We start from the raw sequence: 16,721 nt of genomic DNA on the forward strand, positions 1-16,721 counted from the left end.
TTGTGAGCCCCTTAAGAAATGTAGTGACCAGCGGGATCTTCAAATAGGAACACTCCTCTGAAGAGCACCTAAATATTATTGACAGTACTTCCAGGTAGCCCTTAATGTCATCAACCTGTAAACATTTGTGTCCTAACGAAAGCAGAAAGGATAGAACATCCGTTGCTGTACACTGAAAAGGATCAACTTTACGGTCTTTTCACCAGTCACAAAAAGTGTTCCAACAGCAACGGTACATTGACTTCGTTGCTGAGTTTCTAGCCGAAAGCAAGACCTCCATCACGTCATCCGGAAGGTCCCAATCCTTGTACCTCAACCTTTCAGAAACCAACCGTGAAGGTTGAGAGTATGGACCTCTGGATGGAGAACCAGACCCTCCTCTCGCAAGAGAAGATTCTCCCTTAGCAGAAGATATATCAGGACAGATGGACAAATCCAGAAGGTCCAAGTACCAAGTTCTCCTTGCCCAATCTGGGCAATGAGGATCATGCGTTTCCCAAACCTCCTGATTACTTGAGGAATGACGGGGACAGGAGGAAACTATTACAGTAGCGGAATTCCCAATCCACCATGAACGAGTCTCCTAGAGCTCCTCTCTGAGGAAATTCCCTTTAGCAGTACAGCTCGCACTTCCGGGTGACCCCGGTCGCGAACAGATCCACTTGAGGGGTTCCCCAAAGGTCGAAGATTTCTGGAAGGACTTCCTGAGCTAGTTCCCACTCGTGGGAGACTGCTCCGCCTGCTCAGAGCATCCGCCGGCGTGTTCTCCCAAGCCAGGTGAACCGCCGACAGATTCCTTCTTGAATAGCCCAGTACCAGAGCTGCATTGCCTCTCTGCACAGTGGTAGTGCATGGCCACTGTATTGTCCGTCATTATCAGGACATTCTTTCCCCGCACAGAGGGCAGAAAGGCCTTCAGTGGTAGTCTGATTGCCCTCAGCTCCAAAAGATTGATGTGTAGTTTGGACTCCAATGGAGACCAACGACCGCAGACCGTCAAATCGTTGACGTGAGCTCCCCAACCCGCGAGTGAGGCGTCCGTCACTACAATAATCTCCGGCCATGGTTGCCAAAAGTGTTCGCCCTTCAGAACATTGTCCTCGCAGGCCCACCACAGCAGATCCTGGGAGACTGATCGGAATGTGGAGGCAGTACAACATCCGTCGCGAGAACTGGGACCATTGTGACCGGAGAGTCCATTGAAGGGATCTCATCCTTAAGCGGGCCTCTGACACCAAGAAAATGCAAGATGCCATGAGGCCGAGCAACTTCAAGAACTCGAAGGCCACAAGATCCCTGGCATTTTGGAATTTTGTCAGCATCTGGAGAATGTCTTGAGCCCTCACCTTGGGTGGCGAGCACATTTACAAGGAAGTGTCTAGAACAGCCCTGATGTACAGGAGCTGTTAGAAAGGCGTCATATGGGACTTCCTGAAATTGCGGGAGAAGCCCAGTCTGAAGAGTGGCAGGTAACGTTGAGATGGTCTAGGGCTTGTTCGGAGAATGCGCCCTGATCTGCCAATCGTCCAGCTAGGGGTAGACGTGAATCCCCCTCTGAGATGTACTGCCACCACCATCAGCTTGGTGAAAACCCTCAGGGCAGAGGTCAAACCGAATGGCAGGACTCTAAACCGATATTGCGAGCTGCCAACGGCGAACGTCAGGTATTTCCTGTGCTGGAGATAGATTGTCACATGAAAATAAGCATCCTTAAGGTCCAATGACAGCAACCAATCCTGGAGTTGGAGCGCCTGAAGGATCTAAGAAAGGGTGACCATGTTGAATCTGTCTTTCCTTAGGAACTTGTTCAAGTATCTCAAGTCCAAGATGGGTCTCAGTCCTCCTTCCTTTTTGGTAATCAAAAAATATGGGGAATACCAACTCTTGTTCCTCTCCGCTACAGGCACTGGTTCTATAGCGCCTTTCTCTAGCAGGGTTAAAATTTCCTGCACAAAGAGCAGATCCAGAATCCTCAAAGAGGGTTTCCCTGGTGGATTGACCAGAGGCTTCTTGATAAAGGGAAGGCAGTAGCCGTGGGCTACTGTTTCCAGAGCCCATGCATCTGAAGTAATGGCTCGCCAATCTTTGAAATGCGGAGACAGCCTGACCCCCCCACTGGTGAACTGTGAATGAAGCCTTCAAAGTGGGTTTGAAGCGGCTGTTGCAGAGGCCGATGGCATGGAGGCTGCTGCCGACTTGGCACCTCTACCTCGTCCACCACGACAGAACTTACGTTGGCCCCTTTGACTAGCCATTCCTCTCGCCTTTCCAAATGAGGAGTAATAACAAAAGGATCTACCCCTCCATGGTTGTCCACTAGCACAAAAAGGTTGAGGCTGCCTAACAGCGGCACCTAAAGATTTGGTGGGCGCCTTAGAGGTCTGCAGCTTCTCAAGGCTCTCGGCAGACTTGCTGCCAAAAAGGTGAAACTCGTCAGATAGCATGTTGAGAAGAAGAGCCTGCACATCAGGTGCAAAACCAGACAAATCTGTTTATCACGGTGCTAGTGGCCATGGATCTGATACTATCCGCAGAATCCCATCCAGCCTGGAGGGACTCGCATGGCCTCCTAGCCGTCCTTAATAGCCAGGAAGCCATCCCTCGCTTCCCCTGCTGGAATATGATCCGGCGCCATGGAGATGCACTCGCACAGAGTATGAAATTTAGCAAACGCACAGGTGGAGTTGGCCGATTTCAACACCATACTCCCCGCCGAAAATACCTTCTGTGCCCATCCATCTATGCACTTATCACCCCTGTCAGGAGGGTTGGTAGGGTACGCAGCCTGCTTGGAGGTAGCCCTAGCTGCCTGGACCACCAGACTTTCGGAAGTGGGGTTTTGTGACAAATGGACAGGGTCGCTACTGGGAGGGGCTGTATTTTCTTGTCAAAGATTTGTCTGCCACCAGAATAGTCTCCAGGGTCTCCCAATTCCTGTCCACCTTTTCTTAAGAGCCACATGGAACGGTAACACAGGATCCGTAGGCGGATCGTGGTCCAAAATATCAGTAAGATCATCCTGATCATAAGGGGCTGGAGGTCTGGACCAGCACAAGTACTCCAGAACACCAGCTCAGATGTATCGATCCCACTTGCGTTATGAAAAGTATCACACAGGTCTTGCATCCTGCTCTCCTTGAAATTAGGCAGTCAGGCACATTAGGTGTCCCATACTGGAGCCCAAAGAAGACCTAATCGTCGTCCTCCGAACGTTCCTCCTCCTCAAAAATAGAAGTGCGGTTCCTAAAAAAAAATCTTTTTTTAAGAAGAGCGACAAAGGTTTTCTCTGGCATAGAGCCCACAGGCTTTGAAGGCATCGAAAGGTGTTGACTTGGACTTAGCCAAAACCTTCCTAGGAGGGTCAACAGGTACCAGGGGCTGAGCCGGGATAACAGGACCACTGGTGTGGACGGCTTTGACGCCGACAGCGGCGCAGAGGGCCTGACAGGTGTCGAAGTTGCAACTGGCAACAACGACGTTGATGGCCTCGAGGGCTTCAAAGGCCTCGAAGTCGGAGACTGACCTCTCTCTCTGCTTCGAGTGCTCCTTCGATCCCTTGCCTCGAGGCCTCTCGATGGGGACCACGCCGAGTACCCGGGCTCGAGGGCACACTAGTATCGGGTCGAGAACACTCCTTGCCAGCTTCCACAGAAGACGCAGACGGAGCCTTGCCCTGTTTCTCAAAGATCTTAAGCATATCCATCCCGAAAGCTTCCCACTTCGCCAGTGTCGATGACTTGGCCGGGCATGTCACTCTCAGGGGTACCGCCTGACGAAGAGGACGAGGAAGGCGACCGGTGGTGCCAAGAGTGACGGGAACCACTACGGGACTGTGTGCTTGGACTTTTTCGGACGAGGAGAGTACCCCCTCGACACGTCAGTTGAACCCCCTGTCGGGATTTATGGGGGCTTGGATACCTTGCCTACCTGCAATTTCCCCTTTCGTTCCCGCAAGGCCTTCCCCGTCATGGCTTGATATTTGGAACAAGTATCCGTTTTGAGGCCCTCACCCAAGCACCACAGACAGACGCAATGTAGATCCGTGATCGACATCTTGGAGCCGCACTCCTTACACTTTCTGAACCCAGAACAAGGAGTCGTCAGGGTGGAAGACTAAGACATCGAAGAATATCAAATTAACAGTACTTCAGAAGTCCGAGGCGTGCTGAGTTTCAAAAAGTAAACACGTTTGTGGAAAAACGGAACTGAGGCCATCCGGCACTGTGCGTGCTACTTATAACATCGGATGACGTTACCCTCGACAAACATCGATTAGACGCAGGGCGCCCTTTGCCGAGCATTTTTTCCAAAGCTGGACATTACATGTCAAAGATGAGGAATACGTTTGAGGACAATCCATTCGAAGCCTTGTTCCTTCATATGATATGCAATGTCCAAGACTGCGTCAATTTCATAATGCGGTGGTGATCGGGTACAGGACATGGGAGCAACATGGGTAGAATGGAACCCATTGATGTGCCTACTGGGGAGGTTCCCCAGTTGTAAAGCAGTGAAACAAATACAAAGGTTGACATAGCCCTAATATTGGAAAGTTGAGAAAGAAACCCAAAAAAAAAAGACTGCGCCAAATATGGGCTGCAGAGCTAACAATGTTTCATTATAACAAAAATTGGCCTCCTTGATGACACGTGGTTCGGCTTTTCTTCAAGCCTTTTTCAAATCAGGGCCTCAACCGATTATTCAATGCAATCTTAAGGTCTTGTATGCCCCTATATCTTAACTCGTTTCCGCTCGGCAGTGTCTGGGTTCAATCCCTGTGATCTAGGTCGTTCCGCGATCAATCGCACCCTTCCATTCCTCGAGGGGTGGAAGGGCACGATTGAACACGGAACAACCTAGATCACAGGGATTGAACCCAGACACTGCCGAGCGGAAACGAGTTAAGATATAGGGGCATACAAGACCTTAAGATCGCACTGAATAATCAGTTAAGAGGCCCTGATTTGAAAAAGGCTTTAAGAAAAGCCAAAACACGTGTCATCAAGGAGGCCACTTTTTGTTATAATAAAGAAACATTGTTAGCTCTGCAACCCATATTTGGCGGTGTCTTTTTTCTGGGTTTCTTTCTCAACTTCTCTTTATCCGTGTTTTCTTTTTGGCTTTTGTTGTACCACAACCCAGTAAGACCCGACTCCTAGAGGTATAAATCTTTTCAACAACACAAAAAACAGAAGTTCATCAAAAAATATGTTGCTTGTTAGACCTGACCTATGAAGCCAACAATCCTTAAGCTAGCCCCAATATTGGCCAAAAGGTGCAAAGCCATGACATGGTATAACCCTATGGGTCCTAAAATACTAGACTGGTCAAGAGACCTACTGAAGTGATCGAGAGCTGAATTGATAACGTTCATTAGAATCTAATTCATATATGCTGACAGTAGTATCAAACAGAATGGAATGGTCAATATTGTTGGATGGACTGTTGTACCTTTGGGATGCAAGACACTCCATGAAGATTTACTCAGTATACTGACTGTTGATAAGTATTAAGATGCAACAGCTGGTAACTAATGCGTTAGTTAAAACCACATTTTTGTAGTATGATATCTAACTATTGTAATACATGACCTGGAGTTGGGTTTGGGCGGGCTTTCAGTATATTCTTTGGGGGGTAGGTGAGAGGGGAGGGGGTATGTTTCTTTTTTGTATAGAAATTATTGATATACCAATTGATGCGATTAAGGATCTTAATGTATAAAAAGATAATGTTTGAAAAAAAATACAATGGAGCTCACAAGAGGATCCCCTGGACTGGTCAAGAGACATGACTTTAGGCTACTGCAAAGTTATTCTTATGATAAAATGGTAACTGCGAGATACAAGTCCATATCTTTGTTCCACATCACAAGTCTGCAAACAGTGATGTCCCAACAACTTCCCGTTCCTTACTTTCAGATTCCCATTGAAATTTGTAAATACAGAAATGCTCTTCCCCACACTGCTCATCAGCTGCACAGTCGGATTGGACAAGCCATTGTCAATGGCCTACAGGTCACTTACCTGCACATTGCCATGTGCACGAGTCACTATATCAATGCTCTCCCCATTCTGCTTATACTCCAAAATGCAGGCATTGTACTTGGCAGTCAGGACAAAAAGCAGATCCTTGTTCTCGCCCTAAAGAGAGACAGACTGTGGTAAATGCCCAGACAAATCAGTCTAATTTTATGCAAAAGTATAGAGTCACATACCTTGGGTCGGAAGAGCTCCATAACTGCAATCTTGCCATACATCCCCACCTCCTTGACTGGGCGCAGGCCCTCTGGAGTAACAACATAGATCTCCAGCCGTGTGTTCTTTGCAATCAGCAGGTTCAAGTCGTCAGCAGATGTAAAGTGTCCTAAAAACAAACACGAAAATAATGACAAGAGTACAGGTAACTACATCTTAAAGTGGTTTATATGTAACTTTTTCTGAGCTCTTCTAGGGGATATATATAAAAAAAAAAAAAAAAAAAATGGAGCAAAAGCCGCCCCCAAGAATGGATGGGTCTCATGGCTCCACAAACCCACCATTTGGTGAATTTGAGCATTGGGACTCAAGAGGCGCATTAAATATGCCTTCTGCTCCAGTGATACACATTTAAATAGCTTTAGTTTCACTGAGGAAATTACGTACCACTTTACTATTTTGTTCCAAGAGAGAAATTCACAATCAAATACATTCACGATTAAAACAATGGCCAGAGTCATTAGCAAATAAATGATTGCTATATCAAGACTGAAAACCTGATGAAATACAAATCACACATTTCCCTACCCTTAGCACGGGGCAAACTTCAAACTCAGACTGACAAAGGTGGCTTTGGCTTCCTGTGACTTGTAGAATATGATTGAGCGCACCCTATACAAGGAAAGCCATTATTTTGATCCCTCTACTTATTAAATCATTGAAATGGGTGCTAATCTCTAAACTCACTCACAGCGGGACTCCAAACTACCTTACATTTAATTTACTAAAAGTCTTACACCAACCTGACACTTTTGGACACAGTCCTGCACACAAGGATGATCTTCAATTAGGACCCCTGGCGGGTGGCTCAGCCACACAGCTTTCTAAGATCGCAGGCTGAACCTCACGGTATAAGCTCGCGTTCCAAGCTACCCCAGAACTGGCAGCAAACGCCCTGCCACTTCCCCCTTCCCTCCCTAACGGTCTCCCCTTCTCTGCCCCTCCCCACTCCTCCACTTCCACATAACTGAATAGGTTGAACATGACAGGAGCGGAGCCGCAGGGAGCGGCACCGCTCCTCAGGTCTACTGGCCACAATGGAAATGCAACAGGGGCTACGTTTGGAGCCTCACTTCCATTTCTGTGCAGGCTATGTTGGATTACTACTCGGAAAGAACAGCTACTGTGCTTGTTGCGAAACGTTCTTTAAAAAAAACAAAAAAAAGCCTCTTAGCACCCCCAAGACGTAAACCGGGGGTGCCAATTGCCATAATGACAAGTTACGCAGGCGATTAAGGGTGGCAAAATCTCAGTCATTCGTTAAAGGCCCCTGCTCACTCTGGCCCATTACGTTACGTCCCTGGTAACTTTCAATACGGCCATAATAAAAAAGCAAACCCAATATAAATCAAAACCACTTTGTGTGCAAAGATCTGAAAGAACTCCTTTGATTGAGACAGATAAAAAGTTAACCTGCTTTGGTATTGTTAATATGACCCTTCAAGCGCTCTCATTACCTGAAAATACACCTCTTCAAAAGGCCTGAGTAAACATTTTCACTACCACCTTGTCCAATGAAGGCATTAGAGAATAAAAAGTGTTGCTGATTCTATTTCCTATGAAACAGCTATTCTTCAATTTATAAACAATGTCTAGAAGCCCCAAACTAACTGGGAATCAAAATTAGGGTAGCACAAAGTCAACTTTGCTAAAATATCTCTAATAAAATAATCTGCACAGAATTTAAAGTAGGCAGGACGTTTTTCACTTGTAGGACAAACCATAACCTTAACAAATGCTGACCAGTACAAATAAAATAATCTCTATTTGAGATGGTTATAAATTGTTGTCTAAGCAAACCAGGGCTGTAGACTTTGGATCGGCCTATGTTTAAGCAACTGGTGGGCTAATTTGGAAAAACATTGATTCCACCTCCCACAGTGAAAGTCAGACCGAATCACTAATAACGATCTCATCATCATCATCTCACGGTACTAGCAAACCTGGAAGGTACAAAGGGTTCCGAGACACAAAAATGACCAAGTGTAATAAAAAATGAATGAGTCGCTTGAGCAACCTAGTTCGCACTGAAATCGTTTAGAGATAAATAACACACTGTTACATTCTTAGACTTTTATCTCAGCCTTTGACTTAAGTGTCATGAGATAGAATGTGGTTAAACATATCTTTATTAAATCTCAAAAGAAATCTTGTCACACACGACTTTACACTCCAACACAAACTCCTAGGTGAGTATTTTAAGAAGGACGACTGCGTGAACAGTTCCCCCACCACAAAAGGAGTTGAACAAGGATGCCTTCTGGCTCCCTTACTCTTAATAGCACACCAATGATGCGAATACATTTTAAGAAAAACTTTAATTCCTTCCCTTGATGTTAATGTAACACCATCTATTTGCTGCGGCGTGACCATGTACTGACTTTTGGAGTAAGTCAAGTCTTTTCATTTAAATTCTCTTGCTCAATTCACCTCTTTTGGGGGCACTGGTCCGCCCTTATGGTTGCCAGTGCAGTGGGACTGTGCCTTATGCGAGATTCCTATCTTTTACTGTAGGACACATCACCTTAAAGTTAACGGTTTCAGAGGTAGTATGTAAACCTTTTACTTTTTCATTATTAACATTGATGTGTCCATGGCTGTGGCAGTTAATTATGTTCTGCCATTTTGTTCAGTGTGCACGTTTGCTTTTTACTGCATAATGGGAGTACTGAATACTCAAAATGGCCAGACAGGTGGTTTCGGTCCTGTGCTTTGGCCATCTTGTTCTTTGCTTACTACCTGCCCAAAATCAGGTCCCAAAATGTCATACAAGGGATGCACATTTGAGGGCTTCAGCTTGCAATATTCAGGGCAAAGTAAAAGGTGCATGCATCCTAGCCAGATATGGGGGTTGGGGTTTTCTTGTGCCAATCCACATCCTGGCAGGGGATATCTTTTGCTGTTCACATGTGGGTCAAGAGGTTGCTCATGACTGGATAGCCCTTGCACGTTTGAATGGTACAGATCCTTACCAATGGTTGGCTTGAGCAGCCCCCAGTCCTGATTTCGGATAAAAGGAACCCTACACAGCCATTCCCCCAAATCCTCAACTGGGGCCAAGACCCGGAAGAAGAGGAGCACTGTGTCGAACACAATAAGACTGCTGCTGAGGATGACCAGCATTTCCAAATCCTAGTAAAGCCCTTACTCTCTTTCAACAACCCCAAAAGATCCTAGTCAGTGCTGTGACCCTTGGGTTGATGGGACCAACTAGTCTGAAACCATGCACGGGAAGCATGCCTTCAAAAGTGGCCAGAAGTGATTTGGTGTCATCCTGAGGGCTGTCCAGCTCTGCACAAGGCTGATCCAGTGCATTGGTTGCCGTTCAAAGTTGGAAATAGGGACGTTGTAGGTTGACTTGAGGCCTCCAGGCTGCTGCCCTCCATGAAGAGGCGCCTTGCTGGAGCAGTGTCTTTAGCAAGGGCCAATAATGACAACAATGTAAATTAGGAGAAAAAAAACAGACAATGTATACAGCAAATCTGAGAAACTGAAGTAGATGTATAGCAATTTTATAGGAACAAAAAAGTACAAGTGTAATAATACCGTAAGTGTATAAAATGAACGCTCAATGCAATATTATCAGCAGAAGAGAAAATTAATAAACTACTCACAGGGGGACAACCATGGAGACACGCAGGACACAATAGGGAAGGAAGGGTAGGGAAGAATGGCACATTAAACATGTTTGGTAATGGATCAGTTAAATGCACATAGTATTTTTCATTCATTCAAAATGTTTTAATAAGATGTAAAGGGAGAGGCAGAACATGTACCGTGTGTAGACATCATGATGGTCTAGATAGTTGGTAAAATTAGCCCATTTGATGATGTACTTGGGTATTAAATCAAAATATGTAGCCATACAATGTTCAATCCTATGTGTATAGCAAATGTTGTTCCGCCAGCCTGTAATAGTAATATTTTGAAAATGTTTCCAGTTGACAGTGATAAGTTTAATAGCAATAGCGATGAACAGATCATACAAGATGGAGGAAGAGTGTAATTTAGCCACATCGTTGGTGATTCTCCCCAAAAAGACATTGGCGAAGAAAAGTGGGATGTCTTGCTTTTAGATATTTCCACACCTCTTACCAGAACTTGTATACACAAGTGCAATCATAGAACATATGCATATAAAATCCAGGGGTGCCTCCACAAGACCAAGATTTCCCATCTAAGCCGCTCCTGGATTTGATCGATTTCAAAAGGGTTATGAAGGTTCTGTGCATGAAGAAAGATTTGGTGTAATATTGGCAACGGTGGAGACACACCTGATCCTAACCCAAAGTAGAGTCCACATATCAAATACAAGACCACAATCTGTCACCCATTGGGATTGAACCAGCCACTTGATGGTATAAGAGTTATCAGTAACCAATAGTTTGTCAAATTTGGCAGCTTTGATATCGGTAGCTACGGCTAGAAGTCTCTATGGCTAGAGGCATCAGTACATTGCTTGAATATGTATGAAGTCCATCAAGACAGGCATTTACTAAATTAGTACCCAGCGAGGGGCAATCTGATTGTAACATGCAATCCGATTGGCCCTCGCCGGGGCTTTACCCAACCGGGAACCCCTCCCGACGTTCCTTTCCTTTGTGTCTTTGTGTCCACGGCAGGGGGCGGTGGGTGATCAGGTAATCCCCGCTCCGACCCACCACACGGCTGGAGGCTGCCATCTTCCCACGCCAGGGGGGAGCGTGGCCTGGAGCTCATGGCGTGAGGCTGTGTTCTGACTGAGCTCTGGTGCGAATCCTACGAAGATCCTCATAACAGAGCCTTTTTTCCATACATTTTTACAATTTCACCAGCTGAGCGGCTTTCTGACAATCTCCGCTGCCAGAATCCAGTTAAAGCAAGTCCGTACGAAGTACAGGGAGAAAGCAGATGACTAACAACCTGCACTGCCTCACACGAAGCATGGGAAAATGGCGGCCAGCCTGCATATTGGCTGTGCGCTGTAGCAGCATTGGGTAAGTCTGTGACACTTGGACCCCCGCTGTCGACCAAGAGAGTGATTTTGCTGAGTCCATCACACCTGGGGTCACGGATGCGGACAGCCCTGACTGGAGGGGCCACAAAAGTGCAAACGCGCATTACTTGCAGATAGCTACAGATAGCTACGGTGGCGCCTTGCCTGCATAAGAGCAGCCCTTGCGCGCCTGACTGCCATCTAGCAGCTGTAGTGAGCCGGGGACCTGGACTTACTTGAGGAGACCGGACCCGGGCGCCGGATCTGCGGGTCGAGGAGCGACGGAGAAGGAGGTAAACGCCAGTCTCGCTTTGGAGGAATCACGCAGGGTTGTAAGCCCTTCTGCACCTGCAGACCCGGACCGGAGGCACAGGAACCCCAGACAAAGTCGGCTGTAGACGGAGGGCCGACTCTGCACGGTCTGCACAGAGGCACATCCAGAAGCGAACAGTGCTGGTGCCTGAAGGCAAGTGAGGGACTGACCCGACCTCCCCCGCTACATTGTGCGGTGCCTGGGATTCCTGTTCAGTGCACGTTACTATGCATTGCAACACCTGCGAGAAGCTGCTGAAAGCATATAAAGCGGTGGCACTGCCTGCCGGACAGGAGACTGGAAAGCGAACACCCTGCCCTCTCCCATTTTATTTAATATTGACAGTGCCCCGGGGGTCACTGGTGGAGAAGACCCCCCCCCCCCCAACCCCACATTGGAGCTGCATACTGGTTTTAGCACTGCTGTGTTGTTACTCGGCAGAGGGAGCACCGGCGACTGGGAGACACACTATGTTGGGATAAACATCACCACTACAGTGGCAAGCCCAGACCAGGCGGGGGTTTGGTCGCCTCTGACCGGAGCACGTGAGAGTACCCGGTCCCCACTGCATAGTGACCCTGGACTCTGCTTGCCACGCTAACCCCTGGATGCACACGATAGCAGGGCAACATCTGTGACAAGACGCTACAGACTTCTTTCTCTGGCGAACGACGATAGCACATTGCTTGGACATGGGGGCGCCTCACTTTGGCTGGAATAACGCGAGAAGGGCCAGAGCAGGGACCTCAAGCCCCAGTGCCCAGCACACCCAAGCCTCCATGCGTACAAAATACTGTGCAATAGAATGCACAGGTTCTTGCAGACCCAGGGAAGGCGGACTAATATTGGGAGGACACGCTACATTGAACTACCAAACAGACCGGGCCGGCCTATTGGAGCGCTGCCTGGCGGACTCTGCTTAGCACAAAACAGAAAATGGGGAAGGGCGCCAAATAGCCTGTACAGAGACCGCAGCAGTAACAGACGCGACCGGTCTGGGGACGTGTAGTAGACACCCCCTAGACCAAAGAGTACACGGTTAGTTGGAGGAGGCTATTGTCGCAGACGAGAAAGCTCACCATCTCGACCGGTAGTGCAGAGCCTTGCTGCCCCACAGAGCGGGATATGCCTACCAATAAGCTCAAACCAAAAGACACCATTACGGATTCTTTTGCAGGGCGCGGGAAAACACAGGTCCCCCTGAGCTGCAAAATGACATTGAGCTGGCGGATAAAGATACAACCCTGGGACAAAGAAGATGAAGTGCTTGCGGCGATAGCTGCACTACGGACCGCGCTGGAACATAAGGTGGACGAGGTTAAGATAGACGTCCAGCTCTTGTGACAAGATGTGAGGTCCCTGGCGTAGCGGGTTACACATACAGAGGAACAGCTAAAGCAGACAGCAGAGTTGCCACCTACTTGAAGACAAGATTAAAGACCTAGGAAGCCAGGAACCGCTTTCTAGAACAGAGAGCCGAGGATGCAGAAGGTTGCTCCCGCCGGAATAATGTTTGGGTCCTGGGCATTCCTGAGGAAGAGGAGGGCAGAGACCCTACGTTGTACATTGAAACTTTGTTCCAACAGGAAACTGGAGTGGGCAAACTGACACAAGGATTCTCAGTCGAGAGGGCATACAGGAACCTCCAAAAGAAACCCCCGCCTCGGTCACATCCTCGCCCGATCACAGCCAAGATCTTAAATTTTCGTGACCAAGAGGTATCGTTAAAGTTTTCCAGAAGGAGTGATTGAACACGGGGTTCGAAAGTTGCCATATATCCAGATTATACTCCCCAGGTACAACATTAGCTGAACCAATTCATTTCTGTCAAGGCCAGGCTCCGCAGGAAGGGTATCAGATATGCTCACGTATCCAGCGAGGCTTAAAGTGATCCATGAAGGCAAGACGAGGTTCTTTGAAAGCCCAGAGGCAGGGACAATGTGGCTTAGTGCATAATAACTTAGACACGGTTGAAGACCCAGTATCGCGGGAGACTGAGTCCGTGAGAAAGTATAATCTAATGTTGGACGCTGCCAATGTCTTCCTTGCCAGCACAGACTGCCTGGGCGCTGGTGAGAGACGCCAGTGTTTATCCCCCCTTTTCTCTAGGACTTCCAAAACATGGCTCCTTTACTGGACTGTCTTCTGCACCAGAGCTTGTGACCCGGCCCAACCGAGCTCTGAAGGATCCCAACCCGAATGGATGGACGACAGGAACTGCCTGTCATCACCCTTGGAGGGTGCCAGTACAGTTTAGATGGCACTGGCAGGCCCGAGCAGACCGTGTTTGCTGGGCACAGTTGATACCCCATTGTTCCAGGGGTTGTTGGTTAAGTATTGTATGTTTTACCCAACCAGAGTAAAGTTTGCTGGGGACTTCTCATGCTACTTGAGATTTGTAGAAGTACAGATGAATGTGCGGTCTGAGGAGGGCTCCTAATTGCCCGAGTTTGCATACCTATTCAGTTGCTGGCAGGCTTGACAATGGGGTACTCCTGCAACACAGTACGCGACAACAGTATGACGCAGGTTAACATTACATGGAACTTGATGGGCCTTGGCACATACACGAGGAGGAACGGAGTCAAGTAATATCTCCAGCGTTAAAAAAATCGGTTGCTTTACTGCAAGAGACACACTGGACGACCAAAGAGCAGGATTCAGTGGTGAAGTATTGTGAAGGGGCAGTATATGGGGCCCCCTATTCTAAATTTGCACGGGGTGTTCTCACGTGGATCAGTAGCGCACTCCCATTTCAGTATTTGAGCAGCGACAGTGATGTGGATGGCCGTTTTGTTATCCTTCGAGGGTATATCGAAGGGGTGGAGGTGGTTATAGTCTACTCTTATTTTCCGAATCATGCCATACCATACCATTGCATGTCCAGAATCTAACTGCACGTATTGCACCTCACATGGCCGCCTTTTTCATATGGAGAGGAGATTTTAATTGCGTACAGGACAACGTGCAAGATCGATCCAGACCACTTAGGTCCGGGATTACCAGCCGGAACAGCACTTAACACTGCTTTAACTGAATTAGCTGTCACAGATGTATGGGGAGAGATACACCCAGACCGCACTGAATACTCCTATTCGCCGCTACATAATCTCCATACACGACTGGATTACATCTTTGTAGGTGTTGGAACAGTTGCCGCACTTTGCTAGTGCAGAGTACATGGGTCATGTGATCACGGATCATTCACCCCTTGTGATGGTATGGGACTGTGGAACGCCGCGAACCCTAGTCCCTACATGGCGCTTGCCCACAGACGTCCTACGAGACGTGGCCTTTCGCAAACAACTTCGAGATGCCCTGTCCTTGTACCTTGAGAACCTTGGCAGTGTCAGCAGGTGGGCAATGGTCTGGGAAACTTTGAAGGTGGGCACCAGGGGGGGAGGTCATTGCCAGGGCATGGGGCGTCCAAAGACAGCTCATAACAGAACTGGACGTCCTCAAGAACAGGGTACGAGATCTGGAAGTCAAACTGCCCACGGAGCAGTCAGTGGAGCGCCCCCCTCGGGAGACGCGACTAGATTGCCAGACCACTTGGGAGCGGCTGTCAAAGTTTGATTATGCAACTAATACTGCGTGCGACCATGCATAGGGGGTCAGATCAGGGAAGCTTCTTGCGCGGTTGTGCCGAAAGGAACACCCCAGAGCACCAATCACGTTTGAGAGATGAATGTGGGAAACCCTGGAGAGCACAGTCCTCTATTAATTATATATTTGCCACTTACTATACCACACTACAGTCATGGCACACACATTTCAGCGGAAAAGCTAGCAGACGCCTTGGCTGAAATCACACTCCCCTCACTTGATAATGGTCAGCGCGACCTTCTAGATCAACAGTTCACTTTACAAGACCTAGAAGCGATAGCTACATCTGCTGTGGGCAAAGCGCCAGGAAGCAATGGTCTCCCGGCCAAGTTTTATAAGGCATACAAGGGAGAATTAGCACCAACACTCCTAAAGGTCTTCGAGGAGGCCTTCGAGACCGTGACACTCCCAGACTGAATGCAGGAAATGTGGGTCGCCCCAATACTTAAACCCGGGACGCCGGCGGACACATGCGACTCGTATAGATCATTGGCTATGCTGAACTCGGATGTTAAGTTATTGACAACTATGCTTGCATCACGTCTTTGGAATTGCATCGCGACTGTGGGATGTTTTAACCCACTTTTTGCTCTGCCATGCGGCCTCACTGTGCTATGATGGTGCCAGAAATCACAAAATGGCTGCAAAACCCTTGTGCGCGCCAAAACCTCTGGAAATCGTGCTTTGCAAAGCACAAAATGATGGCTGCCCAATCTACCACGCAGGTTGACAGTGGTGGAACAGAGATCCCATTCCTGAAAAATGTCACTGGGCTCCACAACATGTGAAAATGGAGTACAGAAAGAAAAAGCAGTGCTTTGCTAAATGAAACCCCAAAATCTTGATTTAAATCCTTTTTTCTTTGTTGCTGAAACTGCAAAGGGCCGGTACAAAACCCCCTCAAACATCCAAAATTCTTGCTGGGTGCTACAATTCACTTAGTTTAAGAAATCATTGTGATCTTGCAAGGTCCTTAAAAGCTGAAAAATCTCTCTGCAGCAGTGGACTGCAGGGATGACAGCTGTCAGAAAGCCTGCCTGATTAAACTTTAAACATGTATAAACTGAAATCAAATGTTTGCCATCTAAGAGGTCTGTTGCCGATAGTAACCCATATTGCAATTGTTTTGATTCCATTGTTTACAATCTTGAATGAGAATTCTAGCTGCAATTTGAAATCACAAGTTTGTTTTAAGCTAAGGAAAAATGCAACAGAATTAACAATTAAATCAAGCCTGGCTAAAGCTAGCCAAACTGGAATAACAGGTTTCCTAACAGAGGCCTTTTCCGCCAGCAGGAAATCACACCAAAACGATAATTATAGGGTTTGGAAAGAACTTGGTCTACTGAGGCAAAAGGGAAAAATTAACAGCTACTGCTCAGGAAATGCGAGGTGTGAGGACAGTCGTAAATGGCCTCTGCCAAGAGCAAACAGGGAGGAGACTGCTCCTGAACTGCAAGGAGACAGAAGGAGGCGGACTCAAAACACCATCTGTGGCTGAACCTTCACAAAGAACACTTTTGTAAAGATATTTGCCATTTGAAATTGTGAAAAATATAAAAGTAACAGATTT

At 47.5% G+C, this 16,721-nt stretch overlaps 1 protein-coding gene across 1 annotated transcript in view; it reads right to left on the reverse strand.

The window, feature by feature from the left end:
- The window catches only part of DDB1 (damage specific DNA binding protein 1), a 1,539,839-nt gene that overhangs the window by 1,370,508 nt on the left and 152,610 nt on the right, over nt 1-16,721 (reverse strand). The window contains exons 2-3 of the mRNA XM_069623834.1: nt 6,215-6,363; nt 6,024-6,140 (exon numbers count right to left, since the gene is read on the reverse strand). Of these exons, the coding sequence (XP_069479935.1) occupies nt 6,024-6,140; nt 6,215-6,363 (266 nt within the window). The remainder of the gene's footprint in view (nt 1-6,023; nt 6,141-6,214; nt 6,364-16,721) is intronic.

This window comes from Ambystoma mexicanum, chromosome 11, assembly GCF_040938575.1.
Source record: "Ambystoma mexicanum isolate Mex_15411 chromosome 11, UKY_AmexF1_1, whole genome shotgun sequence".
NCBI classification, from domain to species: domain Eukaryota; kingdom Metazoa; phylum Chordata; class Amphibia; order Caudata; family Ambystomatidae; genus Ambystoma; species Ambystoma mexicanum.